The sequence below is a fragment of the Letharia lupina genome, assembly GCF_014066315.1.
Source record: "Letharia lupina isolate WasteWater1 chromosome Unknown contig_10, whole genome shotgun sequence".
In the NCBI taxonomy this organism is placed as follows: domain Eukaryota; kingdom Fungi; phylum Ascomycota; class Lecanoromycetes; order Lecanorales; family Parmeliaceae; genus Letharia; species Letharia lupina.
The window spans coordinates 1,902,967-1,925,463 of NW_023502979.1; the positions used below are offsets into that span (position 1 = coordinate 1,902,967).

Genomic DNA, 22,497 nt, shown 5'->3' on the forward strand with positions numbered 1-22,497 from the left:
AAATGCTCTTGATCTTCAAGATCACCTCCTGATTCTACTCTAACTTCCCAACCCACTGTACTCCGCGACCTCGGCCAAACTCGCATCACTAACCTGCACCCCATAAACATAGCTATCGAACACATTGCTATGTCCCTCTGGATCATGATCCCCCTGTTCGCCTCCATAAATCCCATACTTAGTGTAGCACTTCCCCGTCCACAGCGTCAACCCATCTTTCTCCAGCACCTTTGTACCATCCAACCACATCTCCAGCTTGCTGTTGCCCCCAGACATCGTGTCCCAGGCCAAAGCAACATTGTGGGTGGTGTTGGTCGAGAAATCGGAGCCGTCGCTCCAGAGGTACGTATTCTTTCCACCGGGAGGATTGTAGCCGATAGAGAAGCGGGTGGGGAGGACTTCACTGAAGGCGAGGAAGAAGGGTGCATCTTGGTAGGTGGAGGAATCCGTTTCGTCGTAGGCGTTCTTCCTGCAAACCAGTAGTCAGCACCAGCAAGCCTTGCACCAAAGGTATGACACCAAGGTCGCAGTCTTACCACTGAAAGACGGCCAAGTGCTCATGCACGTTCCCCAGCCTGAACTCGTACCCCACATAGTAGTGCTTATTCGCCGCATACGCGCCTGCTCCCTTTACTTCTGCCCGGCGGAACCTAGGGTCTCGATGGTAGTGGAGGGCGGGTTTACCGTCGGGATCGGTGCCAGTTTTGATATAGATGGAAGAGTTGCCAGGGCAGGCGATGTAGTCGCGGTGGAAGTTGCCTTCGAGCTGGCATTCGCCGAGAGCCGAGATTGGGGAGGGGGCGGAGTAGTCGATTAGGAGGGTGGAGGTCGAGAGGGAAAGGAGGACTGAGAGGGGAATTAGAGCGAAGAGAAGCATTGTAAAGATTTTTGCCAAAGGTGATCAGGCTGAGAGAGCCTCAATAGCAGAACGGTTGAAACTAAGAGAAAGAGAGGCTTTGAGTCAAGAGATGGGGAGAAAAAGAACTATATGAGAGAACATCTTCGCCGCAGGCAAAGTAGGCTGAGACTCCATTCATGCACTGTCATCCGCATATGATAGTGTGCCTCTCATTTTCCAAGGTCGCGCCGTGAGAGGCACTTCTCAAATGCAGGTCGATGCTGAAATGCGCCCGGAGTGGGTGGATGAAACGAATGTTTGGGGGCGACGACACGCTTGAACGGCGAGGTAACATGCTGCCTTCCTCGTTTGGGCTGTGCCTCTTATTTCTGCCCTTCATGTTTGTTTCACATCATCGCTGACAGCTTTGCTTGTGCGTCTTGTCATGATTGTGGGTGGAAGAGGAAGGATAACAGATGGAGTGAGTGTTCCGTAGCCGGGGAGGGGGCGGTTGCAGAACTCGATGCCAAGACTGGGCTGCTAGGAAGTCTATAAGAACACAATCATTGATAATGTCTCTAGTCTTGTCGAATGTGTCTCTAAGGGGTTTTATTAAAGGGGGAAAAAAAAAAAAATAATTTTTCCCCTTTTTTTTTTTTTTTTTTTTTCCTCCCCTTATTAAATTTATTCTCTATAAAAAAAAAATTTTTTTTTTTTTTCTCCCTCAAAAAAAAAATCTATGTAAAGTCAAGCACCAATTTGCTCTGTATCAGGCCTTTCCATCACAGAACTGGACGACAGCCCATTTTCCAGACCACGCCCATTTCCTAGCTCCACTATCACCACCACCACCCTCCATCCCCTTCAGTCTCTCATCGGCGCCGTCGGGCAGCCCGACCACAGTATCTGCTTTGCAGGTACGAAGCGCCAGCGTACGGACATTTGATGCAGGTCCCATTGGCCCAATAGCTGTGGTGAATGCCGTTGTTGGTTCCCACATTGCCTACTCCCAGTCAGCGGGCCCATACGTACAAACAGCAGCAGGACACAAACGTCAGCTGTCAACTTCCGGTAGTTGAGGTCACCCTTGAAAATCACCAGCTCCGAATCTTTCAGATCCTCGTAAAGTCTGGGCTCAGCTTGCGGTAAGTGCCAGTAGCTGTGCGCAGACGTCCAAAAGAGATTTGGCCGAAGAAGTAACTGACCTTCAGCGTGGAAACCAGCCCAGTGCTGAAATAAGAAGGAGAGATCTGATGCCTCTTTCTCGGACAGAGGGTCTTGAACCTGATCTGAATGTTCGTTGGGCGTAGAATAGAAGCCTTGAGGGTTTGCAAGAGCGCTTAGGAGCGCTGCAAAATCCGCTGGAATGACATCGGACACGAACCACGGGATCGTCTTGGGATGCAGAGTGATCTGTGTAGCTAGTCCAGCGGCAAGAAGATAGCCAGCAAGAATGAGATCAACGAAAAGTTCGAAGCCGGCGTTGTCAAGTACGATGTCCACCCGCCTGACTTTCTTGTCTGTCTTCTGCGCTTCCTTAAGAACCGTGTACGCAGCTGGGAGGTCATTAACCAGTATATTATTTTCGGCTTTCTTCCTCGCATCGGCACCCTGCAGCTTTTGTATATCTTCGTAGCTCAAAGACGTTAAGAGGGAAAGGTCCGTGGCGTTGCCCCACAAGCACATCTCGCACATCTCGGTGAACAGTATCCGCTCCGCTTCGACCAACTCTTCAGGGACCTTCATAGAATTTACATCCCTCTCCAACTGCGAGACTAAATCTTTGTATTTGGCAGCAAGTTCAAGGACTGCTGGTCGCGACGAGCGAAAAGTGGACATTTTCTGGCGAGAAAAGACATCGTAGGTCTTCCAATGGTCTGAGAGGGAGAAAGAGGTGTGCACACGTCTAGCTTTTGCCAATCAGCTTCGGAGTCTGGGGTAGGTTCCGCTCACTATACCGGTAGAGATAGCACTCTGCAAAGAGCCATGGCACGCTGAACCATTTTGGACCTCCTAACGACTCTAGCTCCTTATTGTAATTTGATACGTCTGGCTTGCCATCATCGGCCAGTGGTCTGCAATAGTCAGCTAAGTACAGGCAACTGTCGTGTAACGGTTTTCGTACGTCAATTGCCGGTCATGTTGTACCTCGTACTTTAGCTTCGCCAGCGCCTCCAGGATTGTCTTGCCTTCCTTTCGCTTTGGTACATCATCACTGGCTACAATGGCACGGTGGATGTCATCGATTGCTCCTGTCTTCCGCGGTCAGCTTGTCCCAACGCTCACTGTAGCCATACTCACCACGATGACGGGCCAACGGTCTCGGGCAGAGATAAAGGCAAAGGATGTCCTGTCCGAGGTTGCGTATGGAGCTACAGGAATCTCAACCTTGGATTCCATGATGACGGTAGCCTCTTATCGTAGAACTCAGCCAGTGGCTAACTGCTAAACTGCTGTTCTAGCTTGAAAACTGCTGAGAGCTGTAGAATGACACGATTGGAACGTCTGTTCCAAACGTGGTTAGATTATCGGTGTCGATTAGAATGGCAGACGCTACTGCGGGACTACTGCAAGCCACTTGCGCAGTCATCTCCACTAACCCCCATATAGAATAGGAGGTAAACAATGGAGACGCGCTCATGCCTCGCTCCCATGCTTTCGTCCCATGTTTCTTTCATGTCATCGTCGCTTTCTACCACCTTCTATCATTGTCGACTCCCTCTCCACCCTCCACAGCCCAAATTGCCTAGCACATAGCCGGGATCATGTCGCGCCTCCTCAACAACCCCCCAAATATCGAGACAATTCGTCGCTTTTAATTCGAATTGCCTCATCAAAAGGAGTTGAGCTCTATGAGGGTATCACCTCGGAATACTACGAGAGGGGTATGGACCGTGAGATTGGGGCGCCGGCGAGGCGTCGACTTGATATGAGGGAGGCTCTGGATACCGTTCGTTCCAAGTACTACGATTTGGAAGAGTCAGTGGAGCACCTTCCTCCAGCTGAGGCCGATCGAGTCATGAAGTGGTGGATCGCCAAACTCGAGACCATTACCGGTCCACTACGGTCTATAGATATAGCGGACTTTCAGGAGGAGGTGCAGGCCAAGCATGGGGTGGTGGAAGGGGCAAAGAATCCTCTGGGGGGGGGTCTCTACGACTGTGGATATGGGAACGACGGTAGCGACGTTAATCAATGAATTGTACAGCCTCAAATGTGCCCAATTGAGTGACAGCGAATTGCCAGAAGATCAGACGATTATCGTCACGATGTTTGCCTGAGTTGCACGCGTCTCCATTGTTTACCTCCTATTCTAGGTATAATCATAGTCGACTATTCGCTTCGCTCATAGTAATCCTCAACTTAAAGACGCACTAATCTCAAAGACGCGAAATCTATTATTTCTTTCTAATTCTATATAGATCTCGTTCTATAACTTAAATTTAATAAATATTTTAATATATATATACTAGCTTTTATAAATTATAATTCAACTTTTAAATATAAGTCTTAGTAATTTATTAATTTTTTTACTAATTTCTTAGTCGGTATTTGCTTTAGAGTTTCTTCGTCTTTTCTATAACTTTTCTTCTTTATAATTAAGTTTATATATTTAATCTATTAATATTTATTCTCTCTTCTAGATAACTATCTTAAAAGTTTTTTATTCTTATTGTTTTTAATAATTTTAATATTTTATTTAATAATTTATTTGTAGTTATTTATAATCTTTTTAATCGAGTTATAATTATTATATATTTTTAAAATAATAAATTAATAATAGTTTTTTAATTATTATGTTTTAATAATTCTTTTTTAGTTCTGTAGTATAGATATAAACTGTTGTTTTTTGATTTTATTTTTTATATTTTGTTATAGGTATAAATTAGTCTTTTAAAGTCTTATATTTGGCGAAGTTTGATTCTTTTTATTAAATATTACGAGTTATTTTGAAATCGCTCTCTTAGTATATGTATTTGTTTTTGTAATATTTAATAATTAGTTTTTTTTATAACTTTATATATATGAATATGAATATAATAAGTTCTTTAATTGTAATAATATATAAATTGTGTGTTTTAGTCTTTGAATTAAGACTTTTTCTTACTTAATAATAATAAAATATATTAATTGTTTGTTTTATTAGTTTATTTAAATATTTAATGATAAAATAATTAATATAGATTTTTTTTATTCTTTTATTATTAATATTTTATTAATGTTTGTTTTACGTTTTTTTTAACGTTTATTTATTATCTAATTTAATTTTTTTTTTTTAAAGTATAATATTATTTTTAGTTATTATTTTTTTTTTTAATTTTATATTATTTTTTTTTTTTTTTTTTTACGCTGTTTTTATATTTATTTTTTATTTATTTTTTTTTTTTATATTTATTTTTTTATAATTATATAATTATTTTATTAAGTAATTTAAAGAATATATAAATTTAGTATTTTAAAATATACTTTGACTCTAATATGATTTATTAAGTAATATTTAATATTTTTATTATATTTTATAATATTTTTTAGTTATAATAAGTTTATTATTTTTTTAATTTTCTGTTATTTTATACTTATCGGGTTTAGATTTTACTCTACGACTTTATGTTAAATATATTTTATATTTTATATTTTAATAGTTTTTTTTTGATAATATAATTGTATAATATTTTATATAATATATAAGCTTTTCTTTTGTTGTCTAGGATTATTTAGAGCTTTAGATCATCCAGGTCTTGGCAAGATGAAGTTTTATTTCCTCTAAACGCGAGATGCAGACTTTTTTCATCTACAACTGCGCTTTACGAGCATCGACATCCAAATTGATCTCGCATCATAACTCTTTCGCCTCCGTATAGAAGCCAAAGATGATTCGGAGATCTAGCTATTTGTTCCTGTGCCAGCTCTTTGAACCATGAAAAACTACAATTTCACCGTCTTTAGTCCTATATCATAAGCCTTTTCTCTCTCTAGAGCTTTTAAGTGAAAGACTCTGCTGGTCGTATTTCTTACAATGAAGAACTTCCTAAAGCTCGCTACGCCCGATGGTGTCATGACTATCAATGAAAATCTCATCTTAATGCTTCTAGATACCTATTGAACTTTTTACAGATGCGTATGGCCAGTGACCGCCCCACGCTTGCTGTGATGTGACGCTAATCATTTCTCTTGTGTATAAGTTCATCTGGCGTCTTCTTTGATCAAGTCTGCTGCGCGTTCTGCGACGGCGTATACGCTCGATTGGATATTTCCCCCTGGGATTGTAGGCATGATGCTCGCGTCTACAACTCTCAAATTTGCAGTACCGTATACTACCAGACGCTCATTGACAACGCCTCCTTTCTCCCTCGGCTTCATGGCACAGGTACAAGCTGGATGGTTGTTAGAGATGGCCGACTGTCTAACGTAGTCCCTTGCACCATTCATATCCCTGATGAAGGCCGTCGGATGGTTTCGCCTTCCATCAGGCTTGAGCAACGAAGCAAGTGGCTCAGATTGGGCTAGCCGCTCTAGAAATCTAAGATGAGTTGCGAAAATCTCAACATCAAGCGCATGAGATAGGTACTTAGGATCAATGTGGGGCTCCTGCGACGCGTGGGCGGACGTGATGTGGACGCTTCCGCGAGAAAGGGGATGTAGCAAGGCAACACCAAGACTGACGTAGTTTCCCGGGGCGAGGTCCTGGGTGAAATTTTTCGCGGAAGGGCTGTTGTGAAGGTTGACCTGCGCAGGGAACATGAACATGGAAGCAGATGCCTTCTTGTCGCTCTCAAGTATTGAGCGCACAAACTCAAAATGAATGGCATCTTTAGGATCTTGTGACTTGCAGTCAAGCAGCAAGCGCTCGAGGTCGGCCGTTTTGTCGCCATCCAAAGAGTTTAGAAGTGGCATGAATGCGTATGAACCTATCCCACCGGCACACAAAGGCCCGGCCTTTGCAGTGGTATACATCTGCATGGCCATTTGCGTTATCTCTGGCTCTTGACGCATTAGACCGTCCCCAGTGAAAATGCCATCCATCACTTCATAGCTGATACCTGTCATAAGGTGATCCTGGAGGTTCTCTCCAACATTAGGGTTGTCAATAACAACGTGGATACCGTGAGTTTCTAGCAGTTCTCTGTCACCTATGCCCGAGAGCTCGAGGAGCTTCGGTGTTTGAAAAGCACCAGCAGCGAGGATCACTTCTTTGCTAGCATTCACGATGTGTTCTAGGTCATTTACGCTCACATGGACACCTGTCGCTATGGCCGGGCCATTTCTCGTGTCCAGAATGATGTTCTTCACCGAGACTCCAGTCAGCACGGTGAGATTTGGCCGGTGGGAGGCGGAAGCATAGTAAGTGTTGGCTGCGTAGCTTCGGGTCTTGGACTCTGGGTCAACGGTTATGGGACTACTGTAGCCACCCATAGCCTCACCAGCAAAGGGATCACGTTTAAGGCCATGCTGTAATCCTTTGAAGGTCTGCACCCAGGCTTTCGATAACGGATCCTGAATTGCGCCTTGAAACGAAGCTTGAATGGGACCTGAAAGTCCACGAACATCCTCGTCGATCCAATCAATTCCAAGGTGCTCAGAGACTTCTGAGGCCGGGGCAGTGAGAGTGTAGCACTTTCGATAATAAGGCATCATCACCTGCCAGTTCCAGCCTGGATTCCCGAGGTGCTCCCATGCTTCAAGGTCAGTGCTGGATGGAGCGATAAAGGCTTCAGCGTTGATTGCGCTTGATCCTCCGAGTACTCGACCCTGAGGATGGCGAAGGACTCTGCCACCCAAATGTTCCTTAGTGCCCAGATGCGAGTCAGCTACTTGGGCCTAATGTGAGGGAGGGAACAGCATTACCTGCGCTGACGTTTGGAAAGCCCAGTCGACCTCAGAGCCCAAGACCGCAGACCACCCCGCTGGTATATTGATCCTTGGGTCTGTGAGGTGGTTATTGCCTGCTTCCAAGACAATTACCTTGACGTGATCATTCTCAGACAAACGACATGCCACGACCAAACCTGCTGTACCTCCGCCGATGACCACATAATCGTACTCTGCTTGAAGCAAGGAGATGGACGTGGAGGCATCCATGATGATGATACTTGATACTTGCCAGTATAGTAAAACACAGATTGCGGTGTGTAGGTAATCCTGAATAATCGATTACTGAAAGGCTAGGGCTAGGCTAAATACCCGTGGTAAAATGAGCAGTGAGGTAAGCCCTAAGGTAATCTTATAAGCGGATGGAAAATTTGAGTAATATCTCCCTCTAAATTAAAGAAAGTAAGAATCTAGCTTTCGATATAATAATAAAGGATAAGAGATATAAGTATATTATAAAGACTAATCAAATACGAATTAATTAGATTTAGATCTAAGAATGAGTAAGTTGAAAAGATAAAGTGTTATCTAATTAATGAGGAATTATCTTTCCCCTATTACGACTTGACGAACAATATCGTAGTATAAGTCGAATTTATATCTAGCTATAATAAAGAGAAGTAAATAAAGGCTACGGAGGAGGACATATTTTTAATAGTATATAAATAGCCTCACTTTCTGTTTTTTATTAGTGTTAAAACGATTTAACAGCGCGCTATTATTAGTAGCTTATTCGGCCTAGTTATTAATATATAAAGGTATTCTCTGTACATAGATATTCTTCTTCCTTAGATATCATTAAGAATATTATATCTAGTGATAAGTCTCACTTATAGTAGTAATTGTAGGTGACCAGCAGGGTATTACCAACGTTATCGCCTCGACGTTACACAACGGGTGGTAGATTTGATGGGATGGTGTGACGTGGCGTTCACACCGCACCGTTGACTGTGCAGACTTTTTGTCCACCCACGAATGTGGATACAGGTGCAGCTGGTGCCCTATCAAGACGTCAATCCCGCTAAGATGAGTGTGCATTTGGGAAGCTAATCCCTGTGTACCACTGTCATGAACTGCGCCTAATGTATTAGACAACGGAAAGGATTTGAACCTTCGGGATTCCTAGCGCATAGCCTCAATGATTGGTTTGGTCATTCAGCGCCATGGATAGAGCTGTCTCCAGCTCCTTTGTGCCTCGAACCTTAAACGAATGCCAATTCATATAGGATTTTCTACTATGGGGTTCTTTGCGAGAGCGGTACTTGCTCTGCGGATCCCTTTCCACTTTCTGCAGAACGCTTGCTCAAGCACCTATGGTTGGTGATCTAAACTCATCTATACTACAAGTATCAACCTCACAGAAGTCGACAATGCTGTCTCTATCTCGTTCAGCATCGGCGCTGCTGAGCTTCAAGATAAGTCTGGCTGTACTAGCTGGCTTTACTTCGCATCTTACCATTTTCATACGCGGAGAATGGCACACCACGGCGCCTACACTCTTGGTGTTCTATTTGATGTTGTGTTCATGCTACTTAGCTCTAGAAACAATCATCTCATCCCAGTATGATCTGCACTCACTTTGGACCTACCTTTTCATTCTCGCTGCTCATTTCGGCTCCATTCTCGCAAGCATGACAATATACCGCACCATGTTGCACCGATTGAATGGCTTTCCAGGTCCATTTCTTGCAAAAGTTACAAAATTATGGCACGCTGCTCATCTGTTAGATTCAAAAAACCACCTCCTTTTGGGTAGACTTCATCAACAGTATGGAAATTTTGTTCGGACCGGTGAGAGTTGTACATTGCATATAGGAAACCCGTAATCATGCTTACTCAACTGTGCACAGGACCATCGGAGGTGACTGTCTTCGAGCCTGAGGTACTAGGAGCAGTTGATGGTCCAGGAAGTCACTGCACAAAGGCGGTTTGGTACGATGCTCTTCAGCCGGAGAGCCTCGTAAACACTACGCGCGACAACGGTATTCACACCCAGCGTCGTCGTATGTGGAATAATGCGTTTACTCCCCAAGGTGGGTCACTAAGCCCTCAGACATAGCTTCGACTGCGTCTGACGAACAGAAAGCTCTTTCGGGATACGAAGACCAGATCGTCTTTTATGCGAGAAGATTCGAAAACGAAGTCGCAAGATCAATTGGAAGCCCTGTCGATGCGTCGTCCTTGATATACAAATTCACTTTCGATCTGATGGGCGAAATCGCTTTCTCAAGGAACGCCGGTCAGGACCGTCTTCGAGATCAGCAATGGCACGCTGCCATGACAGCACTACAGAAAGGCATGGCTCTGTTGGGTCCATTGAGTCCTGTCCCGTGGTTGCTACATATCGGTCTCAGTCTACCGTTCATCCCAATTGTTCGGGATTGGAACAGCATGGTCGCCTTCTGCAAAAGCTGCATAGATGATCGTATCAAGGTAGATAACCTGTCCAGTGGCACGATCTGTGACCCTCGTATGGCATTAGAGATGACTAAGTGTGTGCCGGTCGACCAGCTCGAGGAAACCGATCACGATGTATGCCGCTCGTTATTAATGGTTTCCGCCTCTAACCAAAAATACAGATATCGTCATGGTTGATCGATTCATCCCAGGCGAAGACCCTTTCCGAGGAGGAAAGAGTGAAATGGCTGTATGGCGACGCCATCACAATGGTGATTGCAGGCAGGTGAGAATCCGCAGTCCTAAGCTAGCCACACACAACCTCAAGCCCGCTTTGGCTAAATGAGACCAAGTGACACCGTCGCACCATCTCTCGTGTTCCTTTTCTACCACATGGCGTTGCATCCAGGCCCTACCGAAGTATTACGCAAGGACTTGCAGACTTTGGACTCTCTGCACGACGTCAACGCGCTCCTGTCGCTACCTTCCATGAACGGCTTCATCAACGAGACCCTCCGTCTTTACCCTACCACGCCGACCGGCGGCTACAGGGTCACGCCGCCTGAAGGTCTTCACGTCGCCGGGCGATACATTCCCGGCGGTACGACGGTCGTGGCGCCCGCTTACAATATCGGCAGACGTGAGGGTCCCGCATCCGTTCTGCAGTCTCCCCTGTCTTGAGGCTATCGTATGAGAGGGCTAATTGTGTGGTTCTTCTCACAGTGGCAAGTTGCTTTCAGCGACCGGACGAGTTCATCCCTGAACGCTGGTCTAGTCGGCCTGATCTGGTGCTCAATAAACGGGCTTTTGCTCCTTTCAAACAAGGTATGAGGATAAATTCATAGGCCCGGTATTCGGATGATTAGTACTACTGGGCAATCCATGGGTTTTGCTGACGGGTCACGTCTGCGCAGGACGCTATAGTTGTATAGGCAAGAAATTAGCGTTGGCCGAGTTGAGTATCGTGGTTGCGTTGATGGTGTCGAAGTATCACATCCGATTTCCTCCAGGCGAGGACGGATCGAGGGTGGTCAGGGATATGAGGGACTGTTTCACGGCGAAGCCGGGGCAGCTGAACCTCGTGTTTGACGCGGTGGATGACCGGTGCTAGTGGGAGTGTGTGTCGTAACTTCAACCGGCGTTTTTCACACATCTTGCCCACCGCGAATGAAATCCGCCAGCTCTGGCGATTGCTCCATTTGTATGCTAAGTATTGTACAATATCCGAAATCCTACAGGACATTTCCAAGCCGTCCTACTAGACAGAGTGTTCAACCTTGTCCGCCGAACTTGACTGGACCTGCCATCCTTTCATCACCATGATGTCGTCACTTCCATGAGTCGCCCTACCGCTCTGTGCGTCTGGGTACCCCGACGCCAAGTCCGATCGTCCATGCGCAACGGCATCGGCATGGTTCTGCCCACCACCGAAGGACACACTCGTTAGCGGGTAGACATCCTCTTCCAACCGGCGGAAATTCTTGGCTTCCGAATCATTCGCACGCAGGCCTTGTCGTGCGAACGGCGGACCCGTGCGCGTGCCCTGAGCCGCGTTGCTGCTCCCGGTCCAGGTCTTCCATCTGCAGACGGCCGGGTGGAAAATGTGTGACATGACGGGTGGAAGAACGGGAAGGCATGCGTTGATGATGCCGAGGCAGGGCTCGAGCTCGCTCCAGATGGCGTCGTCGATTCCGCTGTAGGAAAGGTCGTTCAGATCTAGGTTGACGACGGAGACGATTCGTAAGATTGTGATGATACATATCCTGTTTGGGGCATCGTTAGAATATGACCCCAGGGCTTGCTTACAAGATCACACAGAGACGGAAGAGAAACTCACACCCCGCCGATACCGAAGATGGCTGTGAGGCCCATTTTCCTCGATGTTGCCATCTGGAGTCCCCACAGCATGGGCATTGGGAGTGCAATCACGATGAGATCGAGAATGAGATTGATGACGGACACGCTCAGAGACGTCGCCGAAGTATTCAAGCAGGTGCCGCCTTGGATGCTTTTGTCCCAGTAAAAGGCAAGTGGGGAGCACAAGAAGAACATTCGGACAATCGTGCTTGTCCAATAAGCCACCACTAAGAGCATCACCGCATACACCACTATACGGAATTTCCTGATGGGGAATATTTGTTTGTAAAGGTGCAAGATCGATAACTTGACGCAAGTGTTGGCGGAGACCCACGAGGGTTCCGCGGCTAAATATGACTAGGTAGGCATCTCTGTCAGTAGCTGGAATGCTAGATACGCTTCAGGTTCGTACCTTGGCAAGAGAAACTTTCTCGCTCGCCGTCAATTCCGTCATATGGTATCCTACTTTGCCTTTTGTCACAGCTGTACACACTAATGAGACTTGATCAATTTTCTGCCTTGGGTAGATGCTTACCTAAGAGCAAAGTCACGGTTTCTGTGATTGCAAAGAACTGCAAAAACATCAGCTTTCGGCAAATCCTTTGCGGAAGGTCTCGTACCAAAGCGGCTATAATGAGGTAATCGTTCAAAACCAGGTGTACTCGTTTGATCCTCCTTGCCCACAAGCGGAGAATCACTGCCAAAGCGGCCGGGATGAGGAAAATGATACATATGACAAGAATTGCGACTCCACCTGGTCTCAGCTTGTCCGTAGCTGTATCTGATGCACGCGCGTCCATGTTGGATGCTCTCTAATGATATTAAATATGATTCATGGAATAGAGACAAAAGGATCAAAAGACGTAAAAGTACAGAGATGATTCTGAATTCGAGACAACGCGTGACTCTTCATACATCTGTCTACTGATCCCTACCTGAAGTGGCGTAATTGGAGCAAGGTTTCAGGCTGCGCCCAGCATTGCATAGTACTTATCAGTTTCTGGATGAGATATGAGGAGGTGCTGGCGGCACAGTGTCTGCAGTTTCAAGATCGAAGTAATTCCCTGCACAGAATGGAACCTCAGCTACGAGGAAGTGAGAGTGCTCCACGGGGATCTACATGACAGCATCCGAGCTGACCGTACGCAGGATTTTAGTTGGTGCCGAGTAAGCTGAGTTAATGTGGGAACGCGAAACACTTTGTCAGCATAACGGCTCTAATGCCAGTCATTTCCGCTATGGTGGGCATCCGAAAGGATTCTGAACTTTCATATTATTAGTCTTCACAGAAAATTGGGATAATGGATCTTGATTCGCTTCACACTAACACTGGCACTGCCCCGATTTGTTTCGGGAGCAGCCTATCTCAGGAAAGGATTTCGAGTGAACTATCCTTTACCGAGTTGACCTTGTTCGAAGTCAACATGTCCCAGGAAAGACTGATGACTGACCTTCTTCGCTGTTTCGATCTTGTCCAAAAGATTCTCCACCGCTATCTCGCCTGCGAGGGGAGCTGCCACATTGGAAGTAAGGAGTGAGGGGTGGAGTTGACTCGCGTGCGGTTGAGGTCTTCTGGTAGCCCAAGATCATCCAGACAGGTACTTGTGAGACATACACTCGCCCAAAGTCGGAGCTGACGCAGTAACAAAAGACATGAGGCTCGCAAATGCCTGTCGTTCAGCTTGGTACCATGGTAAAACCTTGTGGCTTTTCACGGCCAGCGATATCAAGTCAATCGTGATTCCCACCATGGCTTTTGGCGTATTCAGTACGCTGTCCGGCCCAGTCCTTGGATTCGAGGACGTAAATCCTCTGTATCTTGTTGGGAGATCCATGATCCTCTTCTGGTGGGCGTGGATGAATCTGCTGCTCCTTTGTATCAACAACCAAAGAAAAGCCGAGGACATCCAAGAAGACCGTGTTAACAAAGCCTGGCGGCCTCTTCCCTCGGATCGTCTCACAATTTCGCAAGCTGAAAAGCTTCTGTGGGGCGCTGTACCGGTGATTGGCCTCATTACTCTCTGCACAGGAGGTTTTCCTCAGTACGTGTTGCTGACCGCTTTGAACTTCTGGTACAATGATGGAGGCGGAGCTCATAATCCTATCTTTCGCAACCTTATCAACGCATGCGGGTTCGTTCTCTACGCCTCGGCAGCAATAGACATAGTCGCAACAGCACCGCTTTCAACATATACGCTCACAATCTTTCAATGGCTAGCTGTTATCGGTGGAGTCGTGCTTACAACGATCCAGATACAAGATCTGCGCGACCAAGCAGGAGATAGTCTGCGAGGACGACCGACGCTGCCGATCAGCATAGGAGACGGGAATGCCAGGTGGACAGTCATCGTCCCAATCCTCTTCTGGTCGACGTTTCCTCCATTTTTCTGGCGGCTGGATGTTGGTGGGTACGGTCTGACTGTGCTCATTGGGGCATTCACCATTGGTCGATTATGCTTCTTGAGAACGTCTGAAGGAGACAGAACCACGTTCAAGATTTGGAGCTTGTGGCTTGTCTCTATATACTCGCTGCCGTTAATAAAAATGTATTATACAAGGAGAGAGCATCTGTGAGGCGATGAGGGGCAGTTCACGCATATGCTGTGGGTGTAAGTTTGTGGTATCCACTTCTGAGTACCTTGGAGGATTTCGCTGCTGGCAGACGAGGATGTCCTTTTCAGGTAGTTTAAGACAGCCGATTCTGTCAAATTGTAATACCTGGAAATCTCCTGAGGCCACCTAAGCGCAGTTTGCTGCACACAGCCTTGATCTGTAGGTCACGGCGCTTCAAGCACACTCAAGCTCATATTATAAGTTAGGCGGCATCCTTACAGCAAGCTTTGATAGAGAAAATGGATAAAGCTGAGGTGAGTGTGGGCCTTTCCCGCGTGAGCGGCGAGGTACTCGTATCTATCCAATCAACGTTTTTTCGATCAGAAGACTTTCGCTAGCAGTGTTGGGAAAAAGGCTTTATTCTTCCATGTTTCAATATGATGTAGATTTCGAAATTGAAGGATTAGAAAATTATACGGCTCTTGTTCGTTTCGTGATCGAGGCTCTGTGGATGGTTTGTCCATTGTTCCTTGTCATGTCTTAGAGGATCAGTCTCTTTTGAAAATGAGAGCCTTTGAGTATAAGGAAGGTGCTAGGAAAAAGTGTTGAGCATAGGAAGGAGTCTTTGTACAGAGCATAGATGTGTCACGTGATAGCGTGTTTCTGTGGCGCAGCCGGCTTCCCAGCCACGTCGGAAGACAAATCGAACAACTAGCAACCCTTTCTCCCTGAAGAACAACACCTTCAACACTGAAAAGATGGGCTTACTTATGTCCGGTATCAACATCCATTGCTCAATCAATAGCAAAGGAGTCCAATCAAATCAAAATTCTGTCGCTAACCTCTAGGCTCCAACATGCCATTCATCCCACACACGCCGGAATCCCTCATTCAACGATCCGACAGCAAGGACCCGGGGACAACATGCAAAGGCATCACCTCTGCTGGTAGACCCTGCAGACGTCCTCTTGGGAGCTCTCCTCAGTCGTCGCCAACGGGTCATCGAAAGTCAAAGAGTGGAGTAATAGCTGTGCTGCAGCCGAGCGATGAGGACCACGAAGGCGCTGCAGCATATTTCTGCTTTCAACACAAAGACCAAGCAGAGACCCTCGCAGGCGGCTACCAAGACGGCAGGAAAGCAAACATAGTGCCGATACATCAACGCACGAGCATCGATACCTTGGTAGACCGAACAGGGGTGCTGGACATTGCAGACGATGAAACACCATCAAAAAGCCGACGTCAGAGAGGTCATGCTAGACCCGCAAGGAAAGAGACACTGCCGAAGAAGTGGCAAGATGTAGACGGCCCTTTGATTGCAATTTCAGGAGAGAAGCAGCAACCCGTCGGGAGAGGCACACAAAAGCACCAAGCAAGAGGACAGTCAAGCTTCTCGTTTTCTTTGTTCTGCTGCGTCAGCTCTGCAGACCACGATTACACGCCTCCTCCGCGCGTCCAACGTAACTCTGAGAAGCCTGAGTATGCTCATGCAAGCGCCAAAGTGCCTTCGTCTTTGCAGCAGGCCCAAAGACCACCGTATTCCAGACCCACAAACTCGCGTTTACCCGTTGGGCAGGCATCGGGTAGTCCAAGGCCGTCACGTGTAGCCCAAGGGAGCATTCCTACCGTGAATACCAGACCGCCTGCTCAACAGCATCGCTCGTCTCACACCCAAGACCTTCTTTCACTGATCCCCACAACGCTATCGCCGCAAACGACGTCTCTTCTACTCGCTGAGCTAGCGAAGCCAGTGTCACCACATGATGAAGAAGGCTATATCTACATGTTCTGGCTTACCGATAATGCCCTCAGCGCCTCTGACTCGCAAGCTGCTTCCTCACTACTCTCTGAGGGCGCAGCAAGCACTCCCAATGGACGTCGCCACAGTGATGTCCTGGGTCAAAGCTCAAACAACAGAAACGCGTCTTCCAAGCCAAAGACAATGCTCTTGAAAATCGGTCGAGCTTCCAACGTCCAACGTCGTATGAACGAATGGAATCGGCAATGCGGTTACAACCTCTCCCTCATCCGCTTTTACCCTTACCTTCCCAGCTCCCCGTTACCCTCTAGGCCAAACTCTTCTTCTCCGCCTGCATCGCCCTCTACACCTCACAAGGTACCACATGCCCACAGGGTTGAGAGACTGATTCATCTAGAACTTGCGGAGCGGAGGGTGAAGCGTGATTGCGAGAGCTGTGGTAAAGAGCACAGAGAATGGTTTGAGGTCGAGAGCAGTAGGGGTGGGTTGAGGGGGCTGGATGAGATTATCAGGCGGTGGACTGAGTGGGGAAGGAGGGCAGGTGGGTGACTGGGTTAGTTGTCTGGTGATAGTGATGATTTGGATAGCCATGACGAACAGGTTCACGACTTATGGGATCGAATATTGATGATCAATGGGCAACGGACGTACTGTCACAACGACATTTAAGACACATGAAGAGATGAACATCTATTTGCGAGGTTATTGGGCGTGTTTTTAAGTCCTTGTTGACAATGCTGGATCGATGCACGATTGCTATAGTGCTTCATGAATCCCTGCTTGCAAAAGCAGCCAATAATACGTGTTGGTATCTTCCTTCAATGCAGAACTCCACGCTTAGCCATGCGAACAACACGATCCATGCACATTACAAATTTGCTCCAGCGCTTCTGAATAAGTTCCCCAAAACGCCCTGATCTTGATTCGAACCTGGCTGCTGTACGGCTGGCATATTATTTGAACCTTGTCCCCTGGACAAGTTGAGCAGCGCCATCAAATCCGGACCATTTGGAGCCCCAACGTTGGACTGCTGTTGCGCGTAACCTTTCGACTGCCCGTCAACAGCCCTGGTCCCCCACTCATTCCCAGCTCTCTCCGCACGCTCGACAATGCACCTCCCACAAGCCTCCCTCACCCCCTTCGTACTGCCCTGTTCCTCCTCAAAGATCCAGAGTCCATACACCTTCTGCTCGTCTGCATTCCCATGGCCCAGGTTATCCGCGCTATTCCCTTGCAAAATAATGTATTCGTCCGTCACATCGACCTCCTCTGCACTTTTCAGGTGTAGTATGAAGTTATCCAAACCGCGGCGGTTGAGCACTACGACCGCATGCCCTTCGTCCCGTAGCTTTACAACGAATAGTGTGCCCTCGATGCCACTTTTCTCCCAGGCTTGAGTAGTAGTGCTGAAGATGTAAACGACGGAGTAGGGTGCTAGGAAATCTATGGAGACGGTGGAGGGCAGGTGCCGCTGGAGGACGGAGAGGTTGAGGACGTCGTTTGTGATGGTGGGATTTGCCGGGGCGGTGTATTCGAGTTCGTTGTCCGAGGGTTGTGGGTGGTGGGACGCGTATATTGTTGTAGCCATAATGGAGGAATGCGCGTAGGCGAGGTGTGAGTGCTTCGTATGAGGCAAGCGGAAGATGTGCAAGATGTTTTGCGGGCGTGGGGGCCATGCGTGGGGTTGCAGTGCGCCTGGAAGTAGCCAGGACAAGCCCCAGGGGTCCCCAAAGCCGCGCCGTGAAACTGTCCCTGCGCCGGGCTACCTCGGTAGTAGCGCGGCGGCGAAATAGCAGCGATGATCTTGTCTAGAACTTTTGAAGCCCACTCTTCCATGGCGGCACAGTCTCCCCGCCGTCATATATATCCGTTGAGAGCGAGGACGAATGCAATGTAGCTAATATTACTGTCTTCATCCTCTGACTCTGCAGGACTCGGTTGATTACATTGGAGTCCATTCCAAGGTGCTATAGAAGAAGCTCAAGAAGTTACACAAAAATATCTGGATGCGAGTGTGGCACCGTCTTTTACGATGGCAACCAGCAGCATACAGACATCGCCCGCTTCTAAGATGAACTCTACTCCCGGAGCCTTCCCCTCAACCCCAGCGTCCGCAGAAGCCCCATCGCCCTCCGTCGTATCCTCCCAGCTCAGCCTATCACAAGCCGTTCACCAACGAAGGGCAGAATATACAAGGTCACGAAGAATCAAGGTCAAGGTCGGCACTTGGAATGTTGCTTCTCTCAGTGGGACAGAGAAAGACGTTGGAGGGTGGTTCGTAGATGGTAAAGGTGTCTCGGAATCTCTGTCAGGCTTGGACCTAAAGGACGATGGCGAACCACGAAGCAATGGTCACAATGGATCTCCAGACATCGAGAGCGTTGCGTCACAGGAGGAGAGACGGTCGAAAAAGAGATCCACTATACCAAAAAACGATCCAGGCTTCGTACCAGGAGGTGACGAAATTGGTCTATACGTCTTAGGTCTACAGGAAATCGTCGACATAAGCTCAGTGGCCGAAGCATTACGCCCCTACAGTGATCCTCATCCTGGCAGAAAATGGAAGCAGGCTGTTGCAGAATCGTTGCCGCATGGTTATCAGCGAGTAGCGGAACAGCAATTGATTGGCTTGTTTCTCGTCATCTATGCCTCCTCTGAGATTGCACCAACAATATCCTCTGTCAGTACCACGAGCGTTGGAACTGGTCTTGGGGGTTACATGGGCAATAAGGGCGCTGTGACAGCTCGTATTGTGCTTGGCGAGACTACGCGCATGGTCTTTGTCAACTGCCATTTGACCGCCGGTGTCGAGAAGGGCAACCTGGAACGAAGGAATTGGGACGCGTCTCAGATTCTTCAGCGGACCAAATTTGATCCTGTCTATGACGGTGGAGGTGTCATGGAGGAATTTGGTGAAGGCATCGGAGACGAGGACTTTGCTTTTTGGTTCGGCGATCTCAATTACAGACTCGAGAGCATGCCTGGAGAAGACGTTCGAAGACTGCTTATGCTCCATACAAGGAATGAGTATGGAGCACATGGAGCACAGCAGCCGTCATCCAAGAAAATTGAGAATGAGCTTGCAAAGCCGGAATCGCTGTCGTTCTCTCGCAACCAGGAAGCTGCTAATCGTCCGTCTGAAAATGATACCTCATCTACTCACATTTCTGTTGGGAATGCTTCCGATCCATCAGTAGCTTCATCCATTACTGTATTGCCGAGCCAGGAGTCACTCGATCCTGCCTCCGACCCAGCATCTCTCCAGACTACACTCTCTTCACTTCTCGCGCACGATCAACTACACTCGCAGATGCGCTCACGGAAAGCTTTCCATGATGGGTGGCGGGAAGGGATCATTGACTTTTTACCTACATACAAATATGATGTCGGAAGCGTTGGCATGTTCGACTCGAGCGAAAAGCAACGAGGCCCGAGCTGGTGTGATCGAATTCTATACCGCACCCGCAAAGACAGGCTGGACTATGACCAAAAGGTCCGAGACGAGGAGATGGCCAGGAAAAAGGACAACGAGATGAAGTTGCAAGGGGTTGTGGACGCAGTGACCGATGAATCCGTTTTGTTTGACTATGATCCAGAGACGGATGGCGCAGACAATGAAAACAACGCAGTCAACGAGCAATCTCCAGATCCTGAGTTCATGACTACGAAAGCTGGTTTTGAGGACAAATTGAGTCTCGATTACTATAAGTCTCATCAACGAGTCCTCTCATCAGACCACAAGCCATTGGATGCTGTCTTCACTTTAGACTACGATGCCGTCGATCTCGAAATGAAGGCTAGGATACACCAAGAAGTCGCCCGTGAGCTAGACAGGGCAGAGAATGAAGGACGGCCTGTCGTCACAATTGTGGTCGACCATCAGAAGGAGACTGACAGCACCCATACCGATTCCTCTTCACCAAAATTCGAGGGCGTCGACTTTGGGCACGTTAAATACGATCACGTCAAGACCAGAAGTGTCACTATAGCAAATACCGGTCGTGTCCCTGCAACTGTTGGTTTCGTGGATCGCTCCATCGAGTCGGGTCGACCCGGTGGTGTTGCCCCTCCATGGCTAAAGATTGATTTCGACCGCCCTCCTGACAATAAGAATTCTAACCCGGGTGCATTACAAGAGCACACCCTCCAGCCTGGTGATGCCGTCAACGTCGAGTTAACCCTCCATGTGGACGACCTAGACCTTGTCCGCCGTCTTGGCGATAAGGTAGAAACGCTCGAAGACGTCCTTGTCCTCCGAATTCATAACGGCCGCGACTACTTTCTCCCCTTACGTGGCGATTGGCTGCAATCGGCCTTCGGACGCTCGATCGAGAAGTTGGTGCGAATACCAGAAGGAGGCGTGAGGAGGTGGCAGCACCAAAGACCAGATGGCAGTAGCCACGGAGATGAAGGGGTAAAGTGGTCGGCTCCGCGCGAAGTGTTCCGGCTGACGGAAGCAATAGAAGACCTCGTTGAGAGAGCGCTTGCGCAGTGGGGGATGACGGGAGATGCCGACAACGCGCCGTGGGACAAAGACGTGGGTTGGCCATTCAGAGGGTGGCTTATGGAAGGGAAGCAGAGGGCGATGCTGAAGGAAACAGTGAGGGAAGGTTTAGACTCTGATCAGCCATTTTCCGAGACCTTCCCACCGGAAATCGATTCATTGCAAAGGCTTGAGGCGGTGGCGGAGACGTTGGTGCAGTTCCTCGAAAGCTTAGAAGATGGCATCGTCACCGAAGCGCTGTGGCTGGAGCTGGAGAAAGGCATGCTGGAGCGTGAAAAGGCAAGGAAGACCCTCTCGGAGGAAGATGAACGGATGTGGATCCTGGATACCTTGTCCAACGCACCCGCTCACAGCGTTTCTTTCACTTTCGTCACGTTCATGCTCGCGCGCGTCGGCAACGAAGTCGCCCCTTGGAATATTCCACTAGAGTGTGGAAAAGCGGAAGGGGTTCCCGCTCAGGTTGCGCCTCGTATGAAAAGACCTGAGGTGAATGCCGCATATGCGGGCATCTTTGCAGATGCCATGATACGCTTGCCTGCGGCTTCGAAGGGCAAGGAAAGGAAGGCCAGCGAGACGAGGAGGAAGCATGTCGTTGAAGTGTTCCTTAAGGCGACGCTGGATGATGGGTCATGATATCAAACGGGGCGTTGGGGTAGCTTGGCGGCGTCGGGGCATCGTTTAATTTTATAGAAGCAACGCTATCGTTCACGCCGAGCGTGACGTCGAAGAGAAGCCATTGATTGCACGAGTACCCCAATTTGCACGAGCCAAACCGAGGTTTCCGGAGTCCCCTCCCGTTGAACTTCGCACCGGCAATGAAAACATTCCCGGCGGTAAAGCCTAAGTACCTAGCCCAATCCACACACACCCCCTCCTCCTCCTCCACTCGAACCGCCTTCCCCCTTTCGCACTTTCCGATCTCGTACCTCGGTCGATGAGCTTCCAGCGCTGAACGACGTGAGCTCGGGTATTGGCACGATATAAAGGGTTGAGATACGATCCGTTGAAGGGGGGAAAGATACAGTAGGTAGAGAGAATGACACGACGGGTAGGGCAATCGGTGATGGGATTGAATCGTCGCATGCGATTGGGGAATCTTTAGGTGGATGGATCCTGCGCTTTTGGTACCTAATTACTTACCTGAGCCATATGTTTCAGTGTGAGATTATCGGTTTCCTAAACGCAGAGTGTGGGTATGGAGTAGGTAGGATGAATGCCCCCGTTCGAGAGCGGGAGCCTTGATGACGCTGTTGCGGAGTCGTACCTGTGTGGCGACGTGCGATTCGTGTAGGATTTGCTACAGTAAGTATTCTTGCGTAGTTGGAGATTACGGGGTTCCCGATAAAGGTTGCTGGGAGTGCGGATTATTTGGGATGAGCGCAGGGGCTGCTGGCGATCGATCAAGTTTGCCCGGTTGATGGAGGATTTGGGTACGTATGGGAAATTGATTGGCTCATTGGGGTCGTAAAACGAACTAAGCCGTATCTACTCTAGCGTCTTCGGCTGACCGATGAGGTCTTGGCATTGCTTGCTTTTCCGCTGTAAAGTACTTTATGTAATGTAAAGGAAGTACAGAGGTCTGCACCGAAAGTCCTGCACCCGCCAAGACTCTTGCGCTCAGACTTCGGATAACGCCCCACCTAAAGGGCTATCTGGACAATGCGTCTGGAGTTCTTCGGAATCGCACCTAGCCCTAGCCAGGTTTCGGGGCTTAATGCC

At 48.1% G+C, this 22,497-nt stretch overlaps 10 protein-coding genes across 10 annotated transcripts; 5 read left to right on the forward strand and 5 right to left on the reverse strand.

The window, feature by feature from the left end:
• Positions 1-39: 39 nt before the first annotated feature.
• HO133_000537 (uncharacterized protein) lies at positions 40-877 on the reverse strand (the record flags this gene model as incomplete). Its single annotated transcript, XM_037291476.1, has 2 exons — positions 40-469; positions 537-877. 2 exons carry the CDS (start codon positions 875-877, stop codon positions 40-42), a joined length of 771 nt encoding a protein of 256 aa, XP_037152911.1.
• A 730-nt stretch (positions 878-1,607) lies between these two features.
• HO133_000538 (uncharacterized protein) lies at positions 1,608-3,238 on the reverse strand (the record flags this gene model as incomplete). Its single annotated transcript, XM_037291477.1, has 5 exons — positions 1,608-1,841; positions 1,892-2,744; positions 2,797-2,913; positions 2,964-3,094; positions 3,140-3,238. 5 exons carry the CDS (start codon positions 3,236-3,238, stop codon positions 1,608-1,610), a joined length of 1,434 nt encoding a protein of 477 aa, XP_037152912.1.
• A 2,784-nt stretch (positions 3,239-6,022) lies between these two features.
• HO133_000539 (uncharacterized protein) lies at positions 6,023-7,918 on the reverse strand (the record flags this gene model as incomplete). Its single annotated transcript, XM_037291478.1, has 2 exons — positions 6,023-7,657; positions 7,685-7,918. The coding sequence occupies 2 exons, from the start codon at positions 7,916-7,918 to the stop codon at positions 6,023-6,025; spliced, it is 1,869 nt and encodes a 622-aa protein (XP_037152913.1).
• A 1,618-nt stretch (positions 7,919-9,536) lies between these two features.
• Positions 9,537-10,395, forward strand: HO133_000540 (uncharacterized protein; the record flags this gene model as incomplete). The annotated part of the gene is made up of 3 exons (XM_037291479.1): positions 9,537-9,741; positions 9,768-10,240; positions 10,288-10,395. 3 exons carry the CDS (start codon positions 9,537-9,539, stop codon positions 10,393-10,395), a joined length of 786 nt encoding a protein of 261 aa, XP_037152914.1.
• A 103-nt stretch (positions 10,396-10,498) lies between these two features.
• Positions 10,499-11,216, forward strand: HO133_000541 (uncharacterized protein; the record flags this gene model as incomplete). The annotated part of the gene is made up of 2 exons (XM_037291480.1): positions 10,499-10,745; positions 11,038-11,216. 2 exons carry the CDS (start codon positions 10,499-10,501, stop codon positions 11,214-11,216), a joined length of 426 nt encoding a protein of 141 aa, XP_037152915.1.
• Positions 11,217-11,363: 147 nt separating this feature from the next.
• On the reverse strand, positions 11,364-12,762 carry HO133_000542 (uncharacterized protein; the record flags this gene model as incomplete). Its single annotated transcript, XM_037291481.1, has 5 exons — positions 11,364-11,868; positions 11,943-12,319; positions 12,375-12,445; positions 12,498-12,534; positions 12,583-12,762. The coding sequence occupies 5 exons, from the start codon at positions 12,760-12,762 to the stop codon at positions 11,364-11,366; spliced, it is 1,170 nt and encodes a 389-aa protein (XP_037152916.1).
• Positions 12,763-13,711: 949 nt separating this feature from the next.
• Positions 13,712-14,536, forward strand: HO133_000543 (uncharacterized protein; the record flags this gene model as incomplete). The annotated part of the gene is made up of 1 exon (XM_037291482.1): positions 13,712-14,536. The coding sequence occupies one exon, from the start codon at positions 13,712-13,714 to the stop codon at positions 14,534-14,536; it is 825 nt and encodes a 274-aa protein (XP_037152917.1).
• An 835-nt stretch (positions 14,537-15,371) lies between these two features.
• HO133_000544 (uncharacterized protein) lies at positions 15,372-16,823 on the forward strand (the record flags this gene model as incomplete). Its single annotated transcript, XM_037291483.1, has 1 exon — positions 15,372-16,823. One exon carries the CDS (start codon positions 15,372-15,374, stop codon positions 16,821-16,823), a length of 1,452 nt encoding a protein of 483 aa, XP_037152918.1.
• A 319-nt stretch (positions 16,824-17,142) lies between these two features.
• On the reverse strand, positions 17,143-17,862 carry HO133_000545 (uncharacterized protein; the record flags this gene model as incomplete). The annotated part of the gene is made up of 1 exon (XM_037291484.1): positions 17,143-17,862. The coding sequence occupies one exon, from the start codon at positions 17,860-17,862 to the stop codon at positions 17,143-17,145; it is 720 nt and encodes a 239-aa protein (XP_037152919.1).
• A 444-nt stretch (positions 17,863-18,306) lies between these two features.
• HO133_000546 (uncharacterized protein) lies at positions 18,307-21,411 on the forward strand (the record flags this gene model as incomplete). Its single annotated transcript, XM_037291485.1, has 1 exon — positions 18,307-21,411. The coding sequence occupies one exon, from the start codon at positions 18,307-18,309 to the stop codon at positions 21,409-21,411; it is 3,105 nt and encodes a 1,034-aa protein (XP_037152920.1).
• Positions 21,412-22,497: the final 1,086 nt, after the last annotated feature.